Source organism: Phyllosticta citribraziliensis, assembly GCF_038025025.1.
Source record: "Phyllosticta citribraziliensis strain CPC 17464 chromosome Unknown J3D65scaffold_2, whole genome shotgun sequence".
NCBI lineage: Eukaryota > Fungi > Ascomycota > Dothideomycetes > Botryosphaeriales > Phyllostictaceae > Phyllosticta > Phyllosticta citribraziliensis.
The window spans coordinates 2,080,081-2,101,885 of NW_027117339.1; the positions used below are offsets into that span (position 1 = coordinate 2,080,081).

At 55.1% G+C, this 21,805-nt stretch overlaps 9 protein-coding genes and 1 non-coding gene across 10 annotated transcripts; 6 read left to right on the plus strand and 4 right to left on the minus strand.

Moving 5' to 3' along the window:
* Positions 1-281: 281 nt before the first annotated feature.
* On the plus strand, positions 282-1,370 carry J3D65DRAFT_600408 (uncharacterized protein; the record flags this gene model as incomplete). The annotated part of the gene is given in 3 exon segments (XM_066797966.1): positions 282-377; positions 397-761; positions 914-1,370. The coding sequence occupies 3 exon segments, from the start codon at positions 282-284 to the stop codon at positions 1,368-1,370; spliced, it is 918 nt and encodes a 305-aa protein (XP_066658978.1).
* Positions 1,371-2,165: 795 nt separating this feature from the next.
* Positions 2,166-2,247, minus strand: J3D65DRAFT_t26. The gene has a single exon. It is a non-coding gene; the product is annotated as a tRNA-Pro (tRNA).
* Positions 2,248-2,449: 202 nt separating this feature from the next.
* Positions 2,450-3,562, minus strand: J3D65DRAFT_548069 (DNA repair family protein; the record flags this gene model as incomplete). The annotated part of the gene is made up of 1 exon (XM_066796887.1): positions 2,450-3,562. One exon carries the CDS (start codon positions 3,560-3,562, stop codon positions 2,450-2,452), a length of 1,113 nt encoding a protein of 370 aa, XP_066658979.1.
* A 2,092-nt stretch (positions 3,563-5,654) lies between these two features.
* J3D65DRAFT_644342 (Co-chaperone HscB, C-terminal oligomerization domain-containing protein) lies at positions 5,655-6,452 on the minus strand (the record flags this gene model as incomplete). The annotated part of the gene is made up of 1 exon (XM_066802146.1): positions 5,655-6,452. One exon carries the CDS (start codon positions 6,450-6,452, stop codon positions 5,655-5,657), a length of 798 nt encoding a protein of 265 aa, XP_066658980.1.
* Positions 6,453-6,684: 232 nt separating this feature from the next.
* J3D65DRAFT_614633 (uncharacterized protein) lies at positions 6,685-9,788 on the minus strand. The gene is made up of 2 exons (XM_066799237.1): positions 9,477-9,788; positions 6,685-9,335 (listed from the first exon to the last, which is right to left on the minus strand). The coding sequence occupies exon 2, from the start codon at positions 9,321-9,323 to the stop codon at positions 6,891-6,893; it is 2,433 nt and encodes an 810-aa protein (XP_066658981.1). The 5' UTR covers positions 9,324-9,335; positions 9,477-9,788; the 3' UTR covers positions 6,685-6,890.
* A 1,221-nt stretch (positions 9,789-11,009) lies between these two features.
* J3D65DRAFT_225708 (major facilitator superfamily domain-containing protein) lies at positions 11,010-13,153 on the plus strand. Its single transcript, XM_066794623.1, has 4 exons — positions 11,010-11,822; positions 11,872-12,126; positions 12,195-12,633; positions 12,779-13,153. Exons 1-4 carry the CDS (start codon positions 11,254-11,256, stop codon positions 12,944-12,946), a joined length of 1,431 nt encoding a protein of 476 aa, XP_066658982.1. The 5' UTR covers positions 11,010-11,253; the 3' UTR covers positions 12,947-13,153.
* A 717-nt stretch (positions 13,154-13,870) lies between these two features.
* On the plus strand, positions 13,871-15,064 carry J3D65DRAFT_225205 (uncharacterized protein). The gene has a single exon (XM_066794620.1). The coding sequence runs from the start codon at positions 14,087-14,089 to the stop codon at positions 14,873-14,875; it is 789 nt and encodes a 262-aa protein (XP_066658983.1). The 5' UTR covers positions 13,871-14,086; the 3' UTR covers positions 14,876-15,064.
* Positions 15,065-15,810: 746 nt separating this feature from the next.
* On the plus strand, positions 15,811-17,258 carry J3D65DRAFT_225207 (uncharacterized protein). The gene is made up of 2 exons (XM_066794621.1): positions 15,811-16,903; positions 16,960-17,258. The coding sequence occupies exons 1-2, from the start codon at positions 15,928-15,930 to the stop codon at positions 17,016-17,018; spliced, it is 1,035 nt and encodes a 344-aa protein (XP_066658984.1). The 5' UTR covers positions 15,811-15,927; the 3' UTR covers positions 17,019-17,258.
* Positions 17,142-19,108, plus strand: J3D65DRAFT_225468 (uncharacterized protein). Its single transcript, XM_066794622.1, has 3 exons — positions 17,142-18,064; positions 18,121-18,523; positions 18,573-19,108. The coding sequence occupies exons 1-3, from the start codon at positions 17,498-17,500 to the stop codon at positions 18,896-18,898; spliced, it is 1,296 nt and encodes a 431-aa protein (XP_066658985.1). The 5' UTR covers positions 17,142-17,497; the 3' UTR covers positions 18,899-19,108.
* Positions 19,109-19,359: 251 nt separating this feature from the next.
* On the plus strand, positions 19,360-20,999 carry J3D65DRAFT_546989 (major facilitator superfamily domain-containing protein; the record flags this gene model as incomplete). Its single annotated transcript, XM_066796841.1, has 4 exons — positions 19,360-20,585; positions 20,639-20,767; positions 20,825-20,924; positions 20,976-20,999. 4 exons carry the CDS (start codon positions 19,360-19,362, stop codon positions 20,997-20,999), a joined length of 1,479 nt encoding a protein of 492 aa, XP_066658986.1.
* Positions 21,000-21,805: the final 806 nt, after the last annotated feature.

Consider the following 21,805-nt stretch of genomic DNA (forward strand, 5'->3'; position numbering starts at 1 on the left):
AACCGGTCGCGTAAAGGCCTATTGCCAGAGGAAATTGTCAAAGAAGCCAGGTGGTAGTACTCAGTCCAGGCGGGGGCGGGAGACGCAGGATCCGTCCGTCGTGTAATAGCGGAGGTGGACGCGGAGATGTCGTTAAATCCACTTCTGCCCTCCGGCCAACTGCTTGATAGAAAAGGAGGCCCCGAGAAGCGCCGGGCCCTCTTGTCCTCGTCTGGTGGCTTGTGGCTGCACCACACCGACTTGGTTGCCTCTTTTGTTGCTCCTTGAGCTTCCTTTGAACGATGTGGACCTCAGCCGGCCGATGGGACTGGACTGGTTGCGAAAAGATCGGTTTCGAGATGCGAGAGAGGCTTTCTTCTGCAGCGGACACTGCCACTGTGCGCGCGTTTCTCAAAGGAGGTTCGAGAAGAGAGGACCGGCGATGAGGGCTTAACGCCGTTGTATCTCCAGGGACGTCAGGGCGAGGTTTTTCGAGTGCGCAACTCCTGTGACATCAAAAGGCAACCCGTCAGTATGAGGTCCAAGCTGCTTCGCCACTTGCGCTTACCCCAGTTGAAATACAGGCACCAGTCGAGTCCTTGGCCGGTGGTGTGCGGTGATCTTGGCCCCAGAGAGAGCAAAGCTGGTCGTTTCGTGCAGAACGGCGCGTGGAGAAGCTCCGGGACAATGCGCGCGTCGAAGAAGCGGGCGACGGACGATGTTGGCACGTCAAGATGGGCGCTCTCGTGGCGGAGCGTGGAGCGGGGTCGTCTGGAGGTGAGGTGTGTCGCGACGTCAAGCGGAGAGAAGTTGGACTTGAGAAGGCAGAGCTGACGAGACCTGACAGCGTCCGCTATCTGCCCACGCGCCAAGCCACAGGCACATGAATTTCCCTCTGGGCTTGATCCTCGTCCACACTGCTAATTCGCTCCAGTGACTCACAGAATTCCATCTCCCGTCGCGGTGTCGAATTCGAGCTTCCTCAAACAACTCACCTCTCCGTCCCGCGTCCCCCAGCCACCTCTTATATCCTAACTCCGTTGTCAATGCTCTCTCTCCCTCGCGACCTCGAGGTCCCATCTCATGCCTCCCGCCGTCGCAACTCCATCTCCGTCTCCAGCTGCAGACATGTCCCTGCGCCCGGCCATGCTCAGCTCGCCTACTCGACTCCAGCCACTGCGCCAACGAACCAATCGACAGTCCATCTCCAACCCAAGGACAGCGTCCCGCTACCCCTCATTCATGGATTCCTTCTCCTCATGACCAGCTCGCAGGGATTCCGCGAGAACCACGACGATAGACCAAAGATCAGAGGAGCTCTCGGCCCGCCACAATGTCTGAACAGCCTTCGAGTGAAAGACGCTTCGCGCGGGATGCCTCAAACGTGCTAGTGGCCGCTTGTTGCCCGCAGCGGCACTATCGAGGCGGCCATCAATTCCTTATCGCGCCTTGAGCACCCAGGGCTGCCTCTGTCGTCATGGATAGGATCAGCTCTCACATGCGTCTCACGGTGATGCTTCCTCAAGGAACATCTGCGCTAGACTAAACGCGACGTTCAATTCGCAAACTTGACGAACTGGAACATTCTCAGCGAGTCTCCGGATGCCTCTTCTACAGCCAGTGGCTGCTCCTAGGAAAAGAAAGAAAATAAGCAAATATCCATCTGCAAGGCTTGACCATTCTCAGAGGAAAGCTGAAGAAACACTCTCCAAGAAAGCGGAGTCTAGTCCACAGCGTTCTGTCATTGGACGCTACTCACGTTAGACTACCACATGCACGTCAGCGCGCCCTGGTGTCTAGGCACCTGTCATTGGCGAATCGAACCGGCGATGGACAGCCTGTCAAATCACGGGAAGCTACCGGCTTTTGCAACCAACCCAATAAACTTGAGCAAGGTAGGCAATTGGCCCACTTGTTGTTCCTTTCAACGTCCTTTTACAAGTGGGTCTCGTCGCCTTTTCCTCCTTTCATGAATCGTTTCCCAATTCGTCTCCGCATGCCTTGCTCTGTCGTTTGTTGGTCCCTTTCTTCCGTGCATTTCCTCCCGTACTTTGGCGCGGGTCACCTTTGAGCAATTTACTCGGTACCCTGATCTCCGCGTGTTCCATGGATTAATAAACTTCGCTCCCGCTCCGCAAAGCCCTCGAGGGTCAAAAGAAAACAAAAGAAGCAAGCGAAATGGCACTCAGGTTGGCCAGGACTCGAACCTGGGACTTGCCATAGGCGCGACTGTAGCCACGACAGGCGTCTCCACCACACCACCAACCCGTTTTGCGGTTTTGCCGCGGTATGGAAGGGCACTCAGGTTTTTGCAGACTGGAAAAACCAAAGAGCAGCGGCTCGAAATGTCTGAGATATATTGTAGACAAGAAACTGGGAATTGCAAGCGCAGCGGTACTTGTGATCTGAAAGTGTCTGCTGATTTCAGGTACTTTGTAGGATCACACTCGAGCATCATTCGTATGCACGTTCAACTCTTTCTGGAATCCCCCTTCTCCTTGTCTCTCCACTCCACCATTTCCCTCTTCCTCGCATCCCACCTCCAGCATTCGCCGTCGCCAACATTGTATCGATAATAATTCTCCGTACCACCCCTCACAATGGCCTTGCGAAACGTAATATTGATTCTCCCCATGTCGCCCACCGTCTTCGCACTCCTCTTCGGGACGCCATGCAACCACGCTCCCTGCGTCGTCCCCCGCATGAGCACCATGTCGCCGCTAGCCAACGGCAGCTTGAGCGTCGGCGCCGCGCGGTCCAGCTTGTGCTTCATGACAAAGTCGCGGCGCGCGCCCAGCGACAGCGATGCAATGGCCGGGTCGCGTCCAAGGAACTTTTCGTCGTCCGAGTGCATGCTGATGCTGTCTGCGCCAGACGCGTAGTAATTGACGAGGCAGAAGTTGTACGTCTGGCCCGTCGCCTGCTGCACGGCGTCGCGCAGCGCGGCGAGACTGGAGGGCAGCGGCCGCGGCGCCCGCGTAAAGCGGTTGCTTGGGATGGGCGCACGCGTTTTTGCGTCGAGCAATTCCACTGGCGGCGCTTCTCCTGGAATGGCTGCGCCTTGGCCGTTGTGGTCGCTGTTGGGGCCGCCAAAGACGCAGCTCTCGTCGACTCCGAAGACGGTCGTGTACCGCGGCGTCGTCACATCGACAGGCCCGCTGCCGCCGCGGTTGATGGTGTAGCGCACGCGGTAGAAAGGTAGAGAGGCGCGCAAGTGCCGGAAGAGGTCATCGGCAGCACGCCGCGGGATGAAGGGCTCAAAGTACAAGAGGTCGAGAGCGGGGCCATTGCTTAAAGCACGCGCGGGGGAAGAAGGGGTTGCGGTCGCAAGAGCGCTTGTCAGGGGGCCTGGCAGCGCCGCAATGGGATGCGGGTAGGTGGGGTGTGTGGATGGTGGTTGAGAAAGCGCGTCAGGGGGTTGCAGTGGCGCCAATACCCCTAGCCGATCGCGCTTGGCGTTGTCACTGCTAGGAGTGGAACTTGGAAGACCAGTCGTGGGAATGTCTTCTGATTCGTCGACTTTGCTCTTCTTCTGCGCCACAGGTTGGAAGAACGCGTCGAGTGTGCGTTTTGTCCCCGTCATGACGTTGCAATCCCCCCAAAACCGGCAAGCAGGGGATGACGTGATGCCGTTGCCTGTCAGACGCGATGGTAGGTCGCGTCTTCAGCACTCGCCCGGCCACACGTATAATACGGCAGCAGAACGCGTCCAATGATGTTCAAGTCGAGCAACCGAGGGCGAAAATGGACAGAATTGAGACAGGGCGGCACGGCGACAGGGATACCGGATATAGAAGCACGACACAAGGGCGTCCACGCACGAGGAAAAGCAAAGAATTGAGAAATTGCGCTCCTCCTTTGCAGAACGGGTCGCGAAAGTGATTGTGTAATAGGCGGGACGTGGGTCGACAGAAGTACCGGAACAGTACATCTACAGGTACGCGAGGGCGCCGTATCGCTTCTATGACATCATCGCTGTTTGGTGGATTCGCGCTGGTTGTCGTCGTCCAATTTTGTGCCGACCCTGTCAACCAGTCACTCGAATGCTGCGCTTTACTTTTGGAGACCGACTGTAGTCAGCAAACCTTATTCCAGTACTCTTTTCAAACATCAATGCGCATTTTCGCGTGTAGCTTGACTTTGCTACACCAACGAGTGCAGTAACGCAGGGATCTGCCCTCGAAGGAGCTGAGCCGTTAACTTGAGGCCTTCGTAGATACTGGCCCCTTTAAACTTGAATCTTTGACTACCCCTGGAAGCACATAATCTCCAGTCATCAGCTTATCGTATCGCTGACCCGCGCACGGTATGCACATAGCGAGGCGAGGTGACACGGGCGAAATTGATCTGTGGATAGGCACTAAGACACTTCATCTCCTTGGTGTGAAAGCCAAGTTGCTCTAGCCGGTTTTTGCCTAGGCATAGCGAGCAAACTCGGTATCGGTAGTACGATACTCACTGACTCTTCATTTCCATCCCTGCCACGCACTATTTCAATGCCCTTAGCTCCCTTTGTTAGATTCGGCACCACCAGGGCCATGTTGTATTGATTGCATTTTTTCTTGGGAGAAAATGGTGGAAGTATGGTCCCGAAACTCAGGTGGGACAGATAGGCGCTGAAAGTGACGCCTTGACTTGCTCATAATGAGGGTCAGTGTTTTGACATACTTGCTAGGGTTATCGAGAAGATCGTGATGGGAGCCGAAATGCGCTCGGTCCTCTTGCCTGCAGGCAAGCAGACGGGCACGAAACCGCCGCTCGTGAGCGGAAGTAGCTGCTGTGCTTCAGACTTGAGGTTGACTGGCTGGGTATCTCGTATTCGGGGGCAAAAATGTATCCGATGGCTCGGTGCGACTTCCTATTTTCGACCGGCCGCTACTACGGCTTGTTCAAGAAGGGCGAGCGGGTCGACCGTGGCGACGGGCCGTGAAATGCGATGCAATTTGGCAACTTGGAGGTCGAATAGCAGCCAACTGAATTTGGGACGCACAGTAGCTCAAGTTGAAGCATCGAACAGGCTTTCGGGGTAAACTTCCCACGCCTGACTGAAGAATTTGGTTGAGTTGATGCAGATAGAAAAGATCCAATCATCATCAAGGCAGACGTCAAAGAACTCGATTGTGTCCCCGCCGTGCTATGTGCAAGATGTCTGTCTGAAGGCGTTTTCGTATTTATCATGTCGAGAGATCCTGTAAGACACTGTGGAAATGGCCGAGGCAAATTGTTGCTAATGCTGTCTATGTTGCAGGCAACAGAATGTCTCATGCTGTTTTCCCAGGGCTTGGATGCTCCTTGGTGCCACTTCTTGATCATGGTGACTTGTTTGGGAAATGTTTGCGCAGACGAATCTTTGCGACTAGGCTCGATCATTCCAGATGTTGTGGACTTGAATGCTTGTCATAACCTTGAGCCAATTGTAGTCAAGGCATTAATGCGCACTGGAAGAAAGAAGACGGCGTGAACAAGTCGAAAGCAATCCAAGAGAGTTTGCGTGGCTTGTTAACAAAGAGCATGACTTCCAGGGCGCTCAATCCCGTGGAGTCGCAGTGATCTCGAAGTCTGCAGTTGAGCGATGGGTCCGGACAGAATCGCTCGTCTTCAGCACCGAGGGTCGAGTCTACCCCCTCTCGTGTACGTGCGTCAGCCTTCGAGTGGAATTTCGCGTCATGTCCCCCTCAGTGCTGCAATACGACGGGCTTCCCCGGCTCCCAATCTTCCAGACTTTGCTGGATGTTGCTCCAGTACCTCAACTTGACCGCCTCCCTCTTTGCCGTTTCCAAGTTGCTCTCTCTGAACGCCTCATCAAGTACGCTCACGCTCTCGTCGACCTTGACATCATTTCTTTTCTTCATGGCTCGAATCTCTTCCTCGCCCTCGGCTTCCTCGATCGCTTCCCGCGCCTCCAGCACCTCCATCAGCAGCTCCGGATCCTCGATTTTCAGGCTCTCATCTTCTGCCACCTCGATCCCTTGTAGCCGCAAAAGATATTGCGCCCTGGCCAAAGGCGACTGCAGCGTTTTGTAAGCTTCGTTGATGCGCGACGAGAGCGCCTCAGCGGTGCGCTTGTGCGCCTGCGGATGAAGGTCCGGGTGTGCAAGGGCTTGGAGGCGCAAGAATTCGCTTCGCAATGCGCGTAGATCAATGTCGAAAGGTCCGGCGGGCGGAGGTCCATGAGATAGAGTATTCGGGAAGAGCGAGTAGTGCGTGTGGTCGGGCTGTTGTACGGCGGTGGCGATTTTCTGAAGGGCCTCAGGGAGTGCCGAGACCGAGGCAGAAGATTGTTGCTGGCATCTGCTAGTCCTTGTGAAAGAACGCTGTGCTCCAGGCATGCAGCTTCCGCGTGTTGCAGCAGAAAAGCGCGACGACCGCAGGTGCAGCGGTCGGATGGGCGGCGTCGAAGCGGCGGGACATTGGAGTTCACGCCGAACGGCAGAGCGAAGCCAGCTGATTGTTTGCGGTGTCACGGAGCGCATTTTTGTTGACATTGCAAATGGCTTGGACGAGGGAGGGGTGGGGGGTGGGGAGAAGGTGATGAGAAGAGGTAGTTGTGTAGGCAGTCTGTCAGCTTGGAAAGAACCTTGAAGTCGCGAAATCCATGTCGGGTGCAGCACTCATGACTCAAGCACAAACGTCATCATGCTCGATCTGACTCCTTGCATCATTCATTGTACCAAAAATCACGATACCTGGACGAGACAAACTAAGGTAGTGGATAAGCTGAAATTTTGGTTGCTGTATCTGAAAATGTGGGTATCTGTAAAGCTATCTCGAGCTGAATAAAGAAAAGAAAGGCATCCCTTTCACCGACCATGCAAATGCTTAAGCCAAGACCCCGAAAAGTGGAAGCCATCCCTTGTCGACTATCCAATAGCGACTACTCCGTAAATGCATTGACCCCCAATTCTGACCACTCAAGCGGCTTGGGCAATTGGCTCGCTCCCATGTTGTTGTTGTTGTTGCTGTTGTTGCTGTTGTTGTTGTGGTTGCTGTGGTTGATGATGATGTTGCTGTTGTGGAGCCATACTTTCCCCGTGGTCTCCGTTTGTTTGTTCTCCGTTGACCCGCGGGCTTGCAATTTTCCCACTCTCTACTTTGCTTTGCGATTCGACCCTGTGCGATTCATCTCTAGCTTGCTCGCCCACAGGGTCCGGCATGGCCGTAGCCGGCGGCGAGTGCGCTTCGTGTTTGATATGAGGTCCAGCATCAGGACCTGAACGTGACGGAAAGAATTTGTCGTGATAGTCTCGCTGGGCTAGTTGATCATTGATTCCGTTGGGAAATATCTGCCTCATGATGGCGTCGTGGCGATCTTGCCCGGTGGCGTGCTCTGCTTCTGGCGTGTTGGAACCGTTGCTACTCATCGGCTGTGGAGTGCTCATGCCATCAAGACCCGAGTTGGGTGAGTGGGACCCATTGACACCCAATTCAGCAATTCTTTCCTGTTCCTTGCGCGCGTGGACCTTGCGAAGATTGGCGGCGCTGCTTTGCGAACGCATGTCCGGTAGGCCGTCCTTGCGAATAAGAACTCCCTGGGCGTTGCGGAAAGGCTTTGTCCGCGTTTTCTTGGTGTGGGCATAGGGATCCATTGAAGATGAAGTTGACGGGCGAGCAATCTCGACAGGGCGCATCGCCAACGGGCCACCTCCTCCAGACCCCCGGCGCACGAGGCTGTTGCTGCGGGGCATTTTGGGGCCACTGGGAGTGCCCTCGATGCCGTAGTAGCCCTCCCGAAGAAGTTGAGTCCCAGTCCAGTCCATAGGCGGCTTGTCCCACTCCGGCGTTTCGACAGCCCTGGTGTCTGCAGGTAGGCTCTTTCGGCCTCGCCCGCGTCCACCGCCTCGACCCCTCCTTGGAGGATCTCTTGTAACCGACATTGTGCTTCTGGGGTCAGAGTGCCAACCTTCGGCGGTATCAACCATTTGAGGATATGGGACGAACGAGGAAGGTGTCGAGACGGAGTGGAAAGCGCCCTCATTCATGTTCCTGTGATCTTCCCTATCAACATCCATTCGATCAAAAGATCCTCCCGACTCTGGCCCCAGCCTGGGCTCCAAAGGTGCAAGCTTTGGCCTCTTGGGAGAGCCTGTAGATGCTGAGCGTACCTCGGGCGAACCTTCGACGCCATTAGGTAGCTGACGTTTAGCGCCTGGATTCACCGGGACCCAGCCATTCGTCTGCTGGGGTTGGCTGACCTCGACATGTTTAACGTCTTGCTGTGCTGGACCGAGGGCGGCGTGTGGATGACGGGACTGTGGCTGCGGTGCTTGTTGTACGAAACGCGCTTCAGGACGAGGCTCTCCATGACCAGCGACGTCCAGAGCCGGCGAGCCATTGTGGAAGCTCGCAGCAGGATGCGGCTGAGGGTGCTGTGGCGGTTGCTGTGGCGGGAGCACTTGACTGTGTCCGTAGCTCGACGCAGCTGCCGAAGTTGGTGTCGGAAGCGTTGTCGCAGAAGGACTGGGCCCAGAGTCCGGACCTTTGTGCTCCAGCAACTTGATCCGACGCTTGAGAATCTCCAGTTGCATCTTCAACCCATCAACTTCATTGACCTTGGCTGAAACATGATCGAGACTGTTTGCAAACGCTTCCAGCACGCCATCGTCAATGTGACTGAGAGACCGCTGACCCGCCGCAGGGGCAGCAGGGACGGCCACGGGCGCAGTGGGACGTGAGTGTAGTTCTTGTCGCATGGTAAAAACCAGGCTTTCTATGCGGGACATTTGATCGGCCAGCTTGAGGATGTCTTGAGCCAAGACTTCGCAATTGCGGCTTTGAGCATCCACTCTTCCTCCCAACAAGTCGAAGTTGCGGCGTTGGGACTGCAGGCCACCTTCGTGGTGGGAGATTTGGACCTGCAATCGCTGCAAGGCGTCGAACTGAACTTCCTGCATGCTGGGACTCTGGGGAAGGTGACCATTGGTGCGAGGAAAGATGCCAGGAATTGACGAAGGTGTTGGATTAGCGGATGTGGAATAGTCCCTCGGGCGTGATGTTGGTGAGGAGGGTCTCGTGCTGGTTGGTGGGTAAATCTTCTTGGGGAACTGGGTTGATTGGGGCACTGGAGAATGGTGTGCCGAGGAAGGCGCGGTCGAGGACGGTGCAGGCGGGTGGGCTGGAGCTGAGGCTGGTGAGGGATACTGATGCTGGTGAGGGTGAGGATGATCATCCTTTTCCGAGATTGGGGGACCCCGTGGGCCCGAGTCGACGTCCATCATGACTTGGGATGACGTCGTCTGATGTCGTCCAGAGTCGCCTGGCGTTGGAGGGTGGGAATTGTGCGCGGGGGTGCGAGAGTCAAGAATGGACTGGGCGACTTTATCTAGCCGTTCGCTGCAGACTTCCATTTTTCCCGATCCCTGTGAGACGACACATGTGAGCAAACGAATTAGAAGAGGAAGACGAAGAAGAAGGAGAAGAAGAAGAACAAGAAGAGAGCAGTGAGACAGGGTATGACAGGACAGGACAGGGCAGGGCAGACAACGGCAGGGGGCAGTTACCTGATAGGTCAATGGGCCTTTTTTGTCTCAGACGCCTTGTTGGATGCTCTCGGAGCAGAGCAGAGACGATGGACGGCCAGCTGGCTTTGTATATGCAAGCGTAAGCGAGCAGGTGGATAGTAGGCAGAGGCACAGGGCTTCTGTTTAATAAAGAAACTTCAGTGCCGGCCAATATAGCTCAGAGGTATAAAGTAGATTAGCGCGTAACCGGCCCCCGGTGTGCTAGTGGAGTGCTGTGGGCAACAAAGAAAGGGTGATTAACCTTTAGGGCGCTCTGTGCAGGGGATGCTGGAGTGGCGCTGGCTGGCGATGAAATTTGAGCGGCATGCTTCGAGAAAGCGATGATAATATTACACGGCGGAAAAAGGCAAAAACTTACGACGACCCCTGCCGGTGATTGCGCTGCCCTCTGATTAAGGTTGCTGCCTTGGATGCAGCCATTTACTCATCATGCTGTATCAATCGATGTACCTGTATGTTACCGTACGCACAAACGACGACACCCATGTCCTGTCCTGTTCCCCCTTCCTGGAATCACACTCCTCAATCGATCCCTCTTCACCTCTCCCCTACCCCCCTCCCCCGCAAACACAAATGCAAACAGACGCCAGCTCGACTGGTGGGCCGTCGTACCCATCAGCGTCATCGGTGCTGATACGAGATCGCTTACGGCGGCCCTGTCTCTGAGTCTGGGCTAGCAGATCCACCTCTGCCAACGTGGAACGGCGCAGGATCTGGATTCAAGACGAGACGGCAGGGTGAGAGCGGCCGACGATCCCTCCACTCGCAACCCTCACAGCCTACCATCATACGGCACCTCACGCAAACGACGACTCCAGTGGCATATAGGATGATAGGCGTCCGGTGCCCCAGGCCAATCACTCACATCACCCCGGACCATTTCCAGCTGCCATCATCATTTCAGGCCGTCGGGTGGTCCTTTTGGGCCCTGTGTGACTGGCCGAGATAAATCAGGGGCTGCATGTGTTATCGAGGTAGTTATTTGTGCCACCCAGATTCAATGTTGTACCGGCATTATTGCGCATCCTGAGCGAAGCACGCCGTGCAACCACCGCATCCACCCACCGCTATAGCTGCGCCCGGCGCGACTATTGTCAGCTGATCCGTCCTATCCGGACCACCAAGCGCTCAGACCCTCGAGACGCGCTTCCTCCAGTCGCCATGTGTCGTCCGTCTTTGTTCCATTAATATTGCCTCTTGTCGCTCGCTGCCTGGGCCGAGGAAACACCTCGACGCTGATGTGCTGATTGCGGGAAGAAGGCCGCATCCCGTCGCTTGTGCCAACTTTTCTCCAGCAGCGCCACTGTCAAATTCTTCTCGGCATCTTCCACGACTCCTCGCGCAAAATGGGTAATAGCTGTGCGCCCTGTCCTTACGTCAGCGCCTTGACGTCCTCTTTTTGGCCTCCTCCCGTCAGAGCCGTCGTAATTCCGCTGCCCGACTTCGGTCGTCGCTCGTTGGCTGGTTCAACCAAAGCCCTCTACGGCTGCGACGTGATTGGTCGCGTTGTCCCCGTCTGCTGTAGTACTGTAGGTTTTTCGGTTTCTCTAGCACGTACCCGTATAGGCCGCAAAGGGACCATGGCGAACAAACGGTCCCGCTCTTGTCGAAAGTAGGGCGCGCAGGACCAAGGGATGTCCTAATTTTCTTCCCTCACTCAAAACGCAAGCTGCAGTCGGTCTCATGGAATTTCCTTCTACTGACCAGTCTCTACTTGAACTTTCCTTCGCCGACTTCTCCGGGAAAAAAGAGACCAATGTCGGCCACAGCAACGACCACTGTTGCAGCTCCGGCGGCCGCGTCGCCCCCGGCTATAATTAGGCTGGATGACTATCCATATCGAACTTCCAACCAAGGCGACGACGGCGCCAAGAGCAGCAAATCGCAATCGCCAACGTCTCCAGAACTTCCAGAATGGGCCGCCACAACTGCTCCACCCGACCCCGAAAATGTCGTCGAAGCCTCTCGCCTTGCCGACGCCGACGTCCCCGACGGCGGATATGGCTGGGTCGTCGTCGTAGCCGGTGCAGTGCTCGCCTGGTGGTTCATCGGCACGTCGTACTGCTGGGGCATTATTCAAGATGCTCTTGTGCAGCAAGGGGTCTCGACGGCGTCGACGCTTGCCTTTGTAGGCTCCTTGACGGTCGCCTGCAATGCCATTTTCGCGCCCGTTAGCTCCCGGGTGTTGCGCTGGATTGGATCTCGTCCAACCGCCTTCATTGGCGTGTCACTCCTTAGCGGCGGCCAGATCATCAGCGGCTTCTGCACGCACAGCGTTCCCGGGCTGTTCGTCTGCACCGGCGTCATTATGGGCGCTGGAATCAGGTTGGTTGGTCCGCGCTCTTACGCCACTCCGCGTCTGACTTGTTTGCAGTCTCTGCTACATCGTCGCAACGACAATCACGGCACAGTACTTCAGCAGAAAGCGAGGCGTTGCCAATGGCATCATCTACGCTGGCGGAGGACTGGGAGGTGCTTGCACCAGCCTCGCGATGAATAAGCTTATCGAGGAAGTGGGCCCAGCCTGGACCTTCAGGGTCACTGGTCTCGTCACTCTTGGCACCGCCATGCCCGCAGTCTTCTTTCTCAAGGAACGAACAGACATTCAATCCAAGAGGTTCATTGACTGGTACGTTCAAACTATGAGATATGCACTCGAAACCGAAACAGACTTGTTGGTAACACGCAGTCCTGCAGGCGATTGGTCAAAGACTTTCGCTTCATCTTCATATTCCTTGCAGGAGCCATCGGTACTTTCCCGCTCTTCGTGCCACCCTTTTTCCTGCCGCTCTACAGCAATTCGCTGGGCCTGTCTTCGGGCACAGGCGCCGCGCTGGTGGCCGGGTTCAACTTTGCGAGCGCGCTTGGACGCGTTGGGTGTGGGTTCATGGCCGACTTGATTGGCCCGCTCAACACACTGTTTGTGTCGTTTGCCCTCACCGCCATCAGCATGCTCGCCGTGTGGCCCGTTTCTGAATCAATTGCGCCTCTTGCCGTCTTTGTCGTCATCAACGGCGCTGCCAACGGTGGCTTCTTCTCGACCATGCCGACTGTGGTCAGCAACGTATTCGGATCGGCGAGAATGGCCGTAGCCATGGCCATGATCGTCACTGGTTGGACGGGTGGATACCTCCTGGTGCGTGCAAGCAGAAAACCCCCTCTCAGCTGTCAGGTCTCACCGTTTCATCGTCACAAGGCGACCGTGGAGTGGCGGTGCGTGTCGAGAACCAGGTGGCTCTGATCAACTTTGAAGCGACTGACAGATCTCAAACACCGTCTAGGGCGCACCGATAGCAGGTTTCATGCTCAATGCGTACGGAGGCGAAGAGGCGGGCTTCCAGGCGTACCGGCCAGCCATTTTTTACGCCGGCTCCATGGCTCTGGCGGCGGCCGGTCTAACCGCTTTCGTGCGCCTCAGGATCAATGCAAACCTGACGGGCAAGTTGTGACCTGACCTGACGCTCCCTTGGCCGGACTTCATTCTCCTGGATGACCTTCGGATTTAACTACTTGTCCAAACTCTGGCTCCGAAAGAAGAGGCATCCCACGCATCGTCATGGCATCACTTGCATCAGAAATGACGGCGTTTGCTTTGATGCCCGTCCCCGTCGTACCTTGAAACAAGTGCGAGCATGTGCACTGTGGCTGAGAGCATCAATGACGATCTTCTTTGGTTGTGCAGAAAGACTATAATAATCCGCGGTTCGCTATTGCATATAAATTAGTAATCCCTGTCGTGCAGTAGGGACTAAGTAAGGCGGCGGCTCGGCAAGCACTATAGAAACAAACTATAGAAAAAAGCTATTTCTGATTCAGACCATTCAGTGGTCGCTAAATAGGAAACTAAAGAGCGACGACCGCTCATGACGCCCGCGCTCCAAGTCGAAATGGCTGCCTTTGTGTCTCGGTCGCTTTGCTCTCCGGCGCTTAGCGACAGCGATGCACATCAAACAGTTCGAAACGCCCGGACGGCTTCCACTGACGACGCACAGCCAATCGACGACATATCACGTGGAGCAAAGACCTCTCAGTCTTCAGCCTCGTCGCTGTCGCTTACACGACTGGCCCATCGTTTCCCTTGTCGGACAGGCCAATCTCGTGGCCAACCGTTCATCAGTCGCGGGCGTGAAGAACGCAAGCCCAAGTCAGGCATTTGAGCCCTGTGGCTCCGTGTAAGCAAAAGTCAAAGCCATTCATTTGGCCAGTTGGTGGTAAGCTGGCTGTGTTGGTCACACGGGGAGGCGCTGAGTAGACGCCTGCAAGTAAGCCAAAGGAACGTAGGTATGTAGCCAAGTAGGGGGCCAACACCTCGTTCAAGGTGCATTCTCCAACCTCCCAGCTGACAGAGCCGCAAGCGGCTTGTGGAGTGAATTGGAGTCAACTCTCTCTTCTTTGCCCCTCAAAAGTCCTTCTTTACGCTCTTCTCCCCATCTCTCTTTTGCAAAACAGCCGTCTTCGCTTCTTGAATCTTGACCATCGCCACTCTCTACGTTGTACAAAGTCGAGCTTCACAAACAAAGATTGATTGAATAACACCAACACCATCCCTCGAAACCACGCCTTGCTTTCTCTTCATACGCTCTTCTACCATGGCAAACCTCAAAACTCTCCTTCTTCTGTGCGCTTGGATCGCTGCAGGCATTGCGATACCACTTTACGATGACATCAACCTTGGCGAACATGCTCACTCACCTCGTGCCTTGAATCGAATTGGCCTTGGCGGTGCTTTCCACGAAATCAACGTCGAGTCCAGCACTGAACAGCGCTCGCGTGCTCTCAGCAACAAGGAGACTGCTAGCGGCGGCGCACCCTGGTCCGTCCTCGTCTCGCGCATTCTCGCGACCTCGTCAAACACGTCTTCCTGCGATGGCGCGGCCTACCCCAACGAATGCCGCACCGCCGCCCAGGCCGGCCCACCCATCTTCGCGTCATGGGCCAAGTACGATATCTCGTCAATGGCGACGCGCGCCGCGGTCGTGTCGCTCATGCTCTACGAATCCGGCGACTTCAAGTACAACTGGGGCCACTTTGTCAGCGGCCAGACGATCCACACGCCAGGCAAGGGGACGCGCAACATGCAGAGCGCCACCTACAACGAGGAGTACGCAACGTTCCTGTTTGGCGCGGACAAGGTGGCGCAGGCAAAGAGCTCCGGCGGCGCCGATGGTGTCCTCAGCCTCGTCAGCGGCGACGAGGCCAGCTTTGGCAGCGCGGCCTGGTTCTTGACCACGCAGTGCACCAAGGCCGTCCAGCAGGGCGTGGCGAGCGGCACGCAGGCCGGGTTCGAAGAATACATCACCGGCTGCATTGGTGGCACCATGGACGACAGTCGAATCGAGTACTGGACCAAGGCCAAGGCGGCGTGGGGAGTCGAGTGAGTCTCGTGCCTCGTGGAATGCGCAGATAAGGACGGTATGGAATGGGGATTCTTTTCGACAGGGAGGGAGTTTACTTGGGTTACTTGATGCCCACGCAGCCGAAACAGCTCACATGGGCTCGACGACGACAAGGACGATAGTTAGTACGTGCGTGTGCTGGCTGGCTGGCCGCATGGGCGTATACAGTCGACTGTATCTGGACGGATAGAAGGGCGCTACTGCGACCACGCATGAACTCGGGCCTTTTTCCGCATCCTCTGAAATGAAATGATGAAATGTCGTCTTTTGCTCAAGATGTTTGCCCATTGGCTGGGCGGCAGATGCAGTCAGAGATAAGTAGGTGGCGGAAGGATGGTTAAGGGCTAAGAATAGCTGGGCTAAGAATATTGAATTTGACATGTCCTGTATCCATTAGGTACGCCGCGGTAATAGTCGGTCAAGTCGGGGATACGAGGCCGACGTCGAGGAACGGGCAGGGCAGCGCAGCGACTGGAGCCACCAATTGTGAGAGTACTAGACACGTTTATGCGCCTGTGACGCCAATGATCCAGTCTCTCTCCAGTGGTTGTTGGCGGCGTCTTGCAGCCAGCGGAACGGTGCAGACGGCGGGCTTGTCTGGTGAGGTGGTGATGGAAAGGTTCATGTGGTGTTGTAGAAAGTAGAATGAGCAAGCGAAGACCCGGATACCTACGGTACGGTACGCACCTCAGACGCCCGGCAAAATCGACCCGCTCCGGCACCGCTCCGACAGCCCCCGCCGTTCCTTCCATCCATCTTCCGCTTCCATCTGCCTGCCCGTCGTCTTCTAAACTCGACATCTGCGCACATCATCTCGGCCCCCAAACTTTGACCCGCCGTAACTTACAGCTGTTGCTCATGCGCATGGGTTCTGCCATGCTTCTCGCCTTTCCAGCGGTGCCCACGAACAACACTGGCGGCTATTTGGTCGCCGTCGACGGTGCGACGCTGAAAAACTCAGTCTCAATACACACGTCTTCCTCCGCTCGGACAAGCTCTTGGATAACGTTATGCCAATGCAGTGATCGACTGGCATGGCCAAAGTGGCGCAATCGTTGCCGGAGAATTCCAGCATTACACGCCGCAAAGTGACCTCTCACAAAGGATCTGGACGTAAAGACATTGTCTCAACCACGGCTAGTACTTGCGAGCAGAGGGCCAATGTCGCCGCGCTACGATTGATACTGTCGCTGATGGGCTTACTGGCTGAACTCCCGTGCATGGCATCCAAGCCCGCCCACTCGCATGATATCCCTACGCCCAAGACCTACTGCTCCCTTCGGTTCCACGCGCGAGCTCCGTTCAGGCTATCCACTCCCCTCCCCTTCGTCGCTGTTGTTCAGACGGCGTATACCGAGCGCACCGCGGATGATCAAAACATTCTCGAGGAGCATTCCCAAGATCGTCCGACGACGACGGGCTGGTCGTGCCACATGCCTCACGGACCCTGCAAGACCGCCGACCAAGTCTGCGGATATCTTCAATCTAACAGTATTGGCTACACCCCTTTTCTGAACCCTCGCATGACGGCACCATCCATTCGCTCAGCGTCGTCGATCTCCGCCCTTCGCGGACATTCTTCTACGTACAGCAGAGATCCACGTGCATGGGTAGGTGGACTGCGCATCTGCCCGCTGGAATTGGATTTTCCAGACTGTTATTGTTTAGCACGTTGCCACCATTTCACCATTGTGGAACTCGCCTCAGACAAACCTCACACGGGGCAACGACGCGAGTCTGTCGCTCGACGGGACCATCTGGCTTGCACGATATCGTTGCGCAATTCATTCAAGTGTACTGAAAAGACTGGAGAGAATTTCGGAAGAGCCAAACTGAACATGAATGTGTTGGGATTCTTGCAGACTCGTCCCGGCCCGCGCATTCATTTCCAGCGGACGATAGCCATCAGGCGTGACTATCAGCGCAGTGGATACTCAGACGAGGCCTTGCCAGGATACTTTTCTGGTTTGCAACCAAAAGCCTTCCGAGAAACAATCTTTAAGATGCACGGTCAGACTTCTGAATGCTAACTGTATGGGGTGGTGGCAAGCTTATTTTCACGTCAGTATGCTTGAGAAACGAGAGAAAAGAATGCCAAAGACGACCGGACTGCGGAAATTCGTAATCCGGGCAAAAACGTGTACTTGAAGCAGGTAAGCCGCGGTATCCATTGCCTCTCTGCCCTTGGCGTGAAAGCGACCCGGAGCCCGAGTTTACTGCTCTCAGTTGCTAACCCAAAGCTATTTTACCCGCAATCATGGGTAAAGAGCCGTCATCATCTCTTATCGAACCCGCCACAGGCGTGAACGAAAAGATCCAATGGCGCGCAGACTCGACCCTCAAGATGGTCTCAGCCAATTCTGTTGCTGGGGAGGCCATTATGCCCGGCAGCAGGAAATGGATCTTCGTCGCGGGGTCTGACTGAACCAGGTAAATTCAGACGGACCCTTTGGATGGTGCACCTTCGCTACCATCCGCGAGCCTCGCGACTCCTCTGAGAAACCCCCCAACGTGGCGTGTCCTTGGAATTGTTGAGGCAGAACTTCGAGGCTGGCCCTCTTCATTTCAAGTCTTGCTCGCTCCATCGCAGCCAAACACGACGAAATGGACGGCTACGACATCAAGCTTCTTGACGTTGACATTGTGGCCAGAGAGTTTGAGGAACACCGCCGCTTGGAACAACAGATTGCAGACAAGACGCGCCATGCGTCTTACGTACAAGCCCCAAGGAATACTCACTTCCGCGAAGATGTTCCTGTTGCAGACCCATCACCAGATCTAGAATCCCGGCGAAGTAGCCTACCGTCATGGCAAGAAAAGAATGTTCAGCGCAGACCCAGAAGGAAAAGAGTCGGGATCCTGCTCCTCATCATCGCGCTAGCCGGTATTGCTGGAATTGCTGGCGGCTTCGGAGGCTACTACTCTAAGAATCAAAAGTACCAGCAGTCAATCAGCTTGCTACAGTCGTCCCGACTGTCAGCACTTAACTTTACGGACGTATCTGGACACGAAAACCACCTGGTTTACTACCAAGCCAACGGTCTGGACATCTTCCAGGCGATGTGGAACTCCACGACGCTCGAATGGCAAACATCTCGGGTGACGGGAGCAGATTGTGACGTCAAAAACAATACCCCCATCGCAGCAAACGTCTACTGGAAGTCAAATGATGTGAGCTCATTCTTCCTTTCACAATACGCTGCAGATACATTCTAACTTGACGATAGGAAATGGGTTTTCATGTGTACTACCTCGATTCGCAAAACGTGATCCAGCGGAGGTGGAGCAGTCTGGAAGACGGTGTTTGGTACGGAGCACAGAACGGGACGGTTGTGGCCGCTGCATCCTCCGACCTGGCTTCACAAGGATCCACCTGCTACAAGTGCTTGCAAGACGACATGATCATTTTCCAAGACGACGCTGGAAACCTCCAGATGAGCAGTGTGGTTAACGGTACATGGAACACGCCAGAAAAGTCTGTCGTGGCATCAAACGTGTCGCAAGGGACAGGCTTCGCCGTTGTGCCACAATTCTCTATCAACCCAACGACATTCGCAGTCTTTTACCATGACTCGAAAAAACAAACCTTGGAAGGAACCCTCTGGAACGGGACTACCTGGAATCCGTGGTGTAAGTTGTGTGACCCCTTCAGCGCGAACAACTAATGACAATGATCCAGTGTTTGATTCGAATCTCTGGCCGCCAATGTCAATGGCAGCTTTTGCCTTCGGATGGGACAAGTCTCAGAAACGGGCAAGCAAGCTCCAAATTCTTGCAACGAATTCGGAGGGCCTTCTTGCCTTCACCAACTGGAATACTACCAGCGGTTGGACAGTCCCAACGACCAATGCGAAGTTCCTGGAATATACTACGGTTGCGACGAACGAGGCCGGCAGGTTCTACGGGATCACGAGGCCTGATAATGAACATGAAGTGGTCCACCTCACACAGTGGGCATATGACGACGACGGCAACTACGAATGGATCGGCAATGTGGATATCTAGGAAGGGGATGATGTGGCGCTTTGGGTTATGGCTTTGTTTCTGTCCTTATTACCCAACTCTAATACTTCTGTCTAATGTCGCTGCACAGTGATTCAAATCATATGGTCGAGCGGCGCCACCGTCGACCGCGTCGCAACGATTTCCCAAATTTGCTCTGGCGATGCGTGGTTTATTAATCAGGAAGGTGGCCGATTGGATACTAGCACGAATATTCAAACGAATGGGAGTATGGGGGATGAACGACTGGTACCAGGATCCCTTGTCCATGTGCAGATCCTAAACACGACTCCGCTCGATAGCGACGAGCGATGAAGCAATCCATCCCACTATGCATGCAGTAACTGTCTTGCCGTTACTGTCACCAGCCTTCCTACTGCACTAAACTAGGATCGTTTTTGCCGTGCTATCAGGCTGTCGACATGCGTCCACGCATTCCCGGGTCAGTGCCCTCGTACGGCACCATGGACACATCATCTCCACCAGTTGGCGCTGAGGCATCAGCAAGGCCAAAAACTCATGACGACAGTCGAATCGATGAATCGACCCGATTGACTACTATTTCGGAGGTCGAAGATGAGGCAAACAGCTTCTTCGAGCGTCACATCCGGCTCAAAGTGGACCTCCGCCTCTGCACAATTGCTGGGATACTGTGCAGCTTGAATCTGCTCGACAGCGGCGTCATCTCGAATGCTTCTGTGACTTCCATGCTCACCGACCTCGAGCTTGACAAGGGAAACCGCTACTCGGTGGCCATCTTCATATTCACCTGCTCCAGCATCGCCTTCCAACTACCTTCAACCGTCGCCGTTCGCACGTTTGGCCCTCGCACATGGTTCAGCATCATTACATTTACTTTTGGCATCATCACGCTCTGCACTGGCTTCATACATACATGGCAGCAAATGATTTTCCTGCGCATCCTGCTCGGCGCCACCATGTCCGGCATCTACCCGGGCCTGATCTACCTCATCTCGACGTGGTACACGCGTCAAGAACAACAGCTCCGCTTTGCATTCCTCCAAAGCGGCCAGGTCATCGTCCTCGCTACGGGCAACATCGTCAACTACGGTCTGAACCAGCTGGACGGACAGGGAGGCCTCGCAGGCTGGCGCTGGATGTTCGCTGTCCAGGGTCTCATCACCTGCGTCATCGGCATCGCGACGTACTGGTGGATGGTCGAATTTCCCGAAACCAGCCACGAATGCTTCAAGTTCCTGAACAAGGAGGAAAGCATCGTCGCGACCAAGCGGATTCACCGAGACAGAGGCGACGTGCATGCAGACGCGTTTGCGATCAAAAAGGTCCTTGTGCACGCCACCGACATCAAGGTCTACGGCTTCGCGATCCTCTTCTTCCTTCAAAACATTGTTTCGACCGCGCTTTCATACTTTCTGCCCATCATCCTCGAGAAAGGCATGGGCTTCTCGTCAGCCCGGTCAATCTTGCTGTCGGCGCCGCCCTACTATTGGGCGGTCATTCCAGCCTCGCTCTCTTCCTTCATGGGCGACAGGTATTGTCTCAGGGGACCCGTCATCATATTCAACGCCGTGTGTCTCATTGCTGGTTTTGCGATGCTAGGCTTCTCGGACGTCGTTGCTGTGCGCTACATTGGGACTTTTGTGGCGACCGGGGCGTTCGTGGCCAATTGGGCTGCGTTGAGCGCCTACCAGGCGAACAATGTCGTTGGGTGAGCGTACAAACCGAAAAGAGGAATGATTGCAAGCTGACTTGCATCTGTAGACAGTGGAAGCGCGTCTTCACGTCAGCTACCTGCACTGCTTTCAACGGAGCTGGCGGCGTCGCTGGCAGCTACATTGTCCGCAGCCAAGAGGCTCCGAATTACAAGACAGCCGTCTGGGTTTCGATCGGGTATGGTCGTCCTCCTCGCTTGAGCTGCCAGGCCCGTTGTGACTGACCGGTAGACAGATCCCACATCTTGATGATGAGCATTGTTGCAGCACTTTCGGTACACTTTGCTTTAGCAAATCGGGCGCAGAAAGAGGGTCGGAGGGTTTTGGAGAATACGGTAAGTTCCAAAGTGATGCTTAGTAGCTCGACGGTGCTAATGTTTGGACAGGTGGGATTCCGTTTCACTTTCTAGCTACTTTACGAGGAGCGTTGCTTTGCGATTTCTTTCAAAACTGAAATCAAAACCAATCTCACCGGGCAACAGATTGCTCAAACTCGCGTTCGTACCGAGGTCCGCCGTAAGATATGGCGCTTCCAAGACAGTGACACACAGAAACCGATCATCAAGAAATCCAGAAAGCTAAAAAGTGCTCTTTGGGTCAGAAGAGGGCATGTAGCGGATGCGAGCCAGCTGTTGCGTGTGTCCGAACTTAAGTGATTGTCTTGCCCAGTCATAAGTCTAATATTTGGTTGGAGACGTGGCGATTCGCGGCTTCTGCTTTCCGACACCGGGCCCAGATGGTGAGCATAAAGTGTAGATGAACAGTATGCCTCGGTACGACCGAGGCTCATGGCCAGTAAGCCTGAAACCAAGCAAGCCATGTACTTTCAATTGGACACCGGGCTCGCTCTTGTGGAAGTTCTTACCGATCGGTACTAGACACGGACGAGACGGGCTCCGCGTCCGCCCGTGTCCGCCCGTGTCCGCCCGCGTCCGCCCGTGTCCTTGCCACTTGCGGAACTCCTTGCGAGCTTTCAGGGAAAAGACGCAAGTCTTTCATTCCTGCGTGTCCCGAAACTCCATCGTTGGTTGGTGTTCGAGACATGAATCTTGCTGCTAACTTCACCGCCGTTCAACAGACGTACTAATGTGGAAATGGTGATGCAAAGCGTTCTAACCAGCGTTGACCCTGCGATCAAACCGGTTGAAGCGACGCGCTCATTGGCCAAGTGATAAAATAAAAAGCCTACACGACCTAAAAGTCCTGACATGCCCGC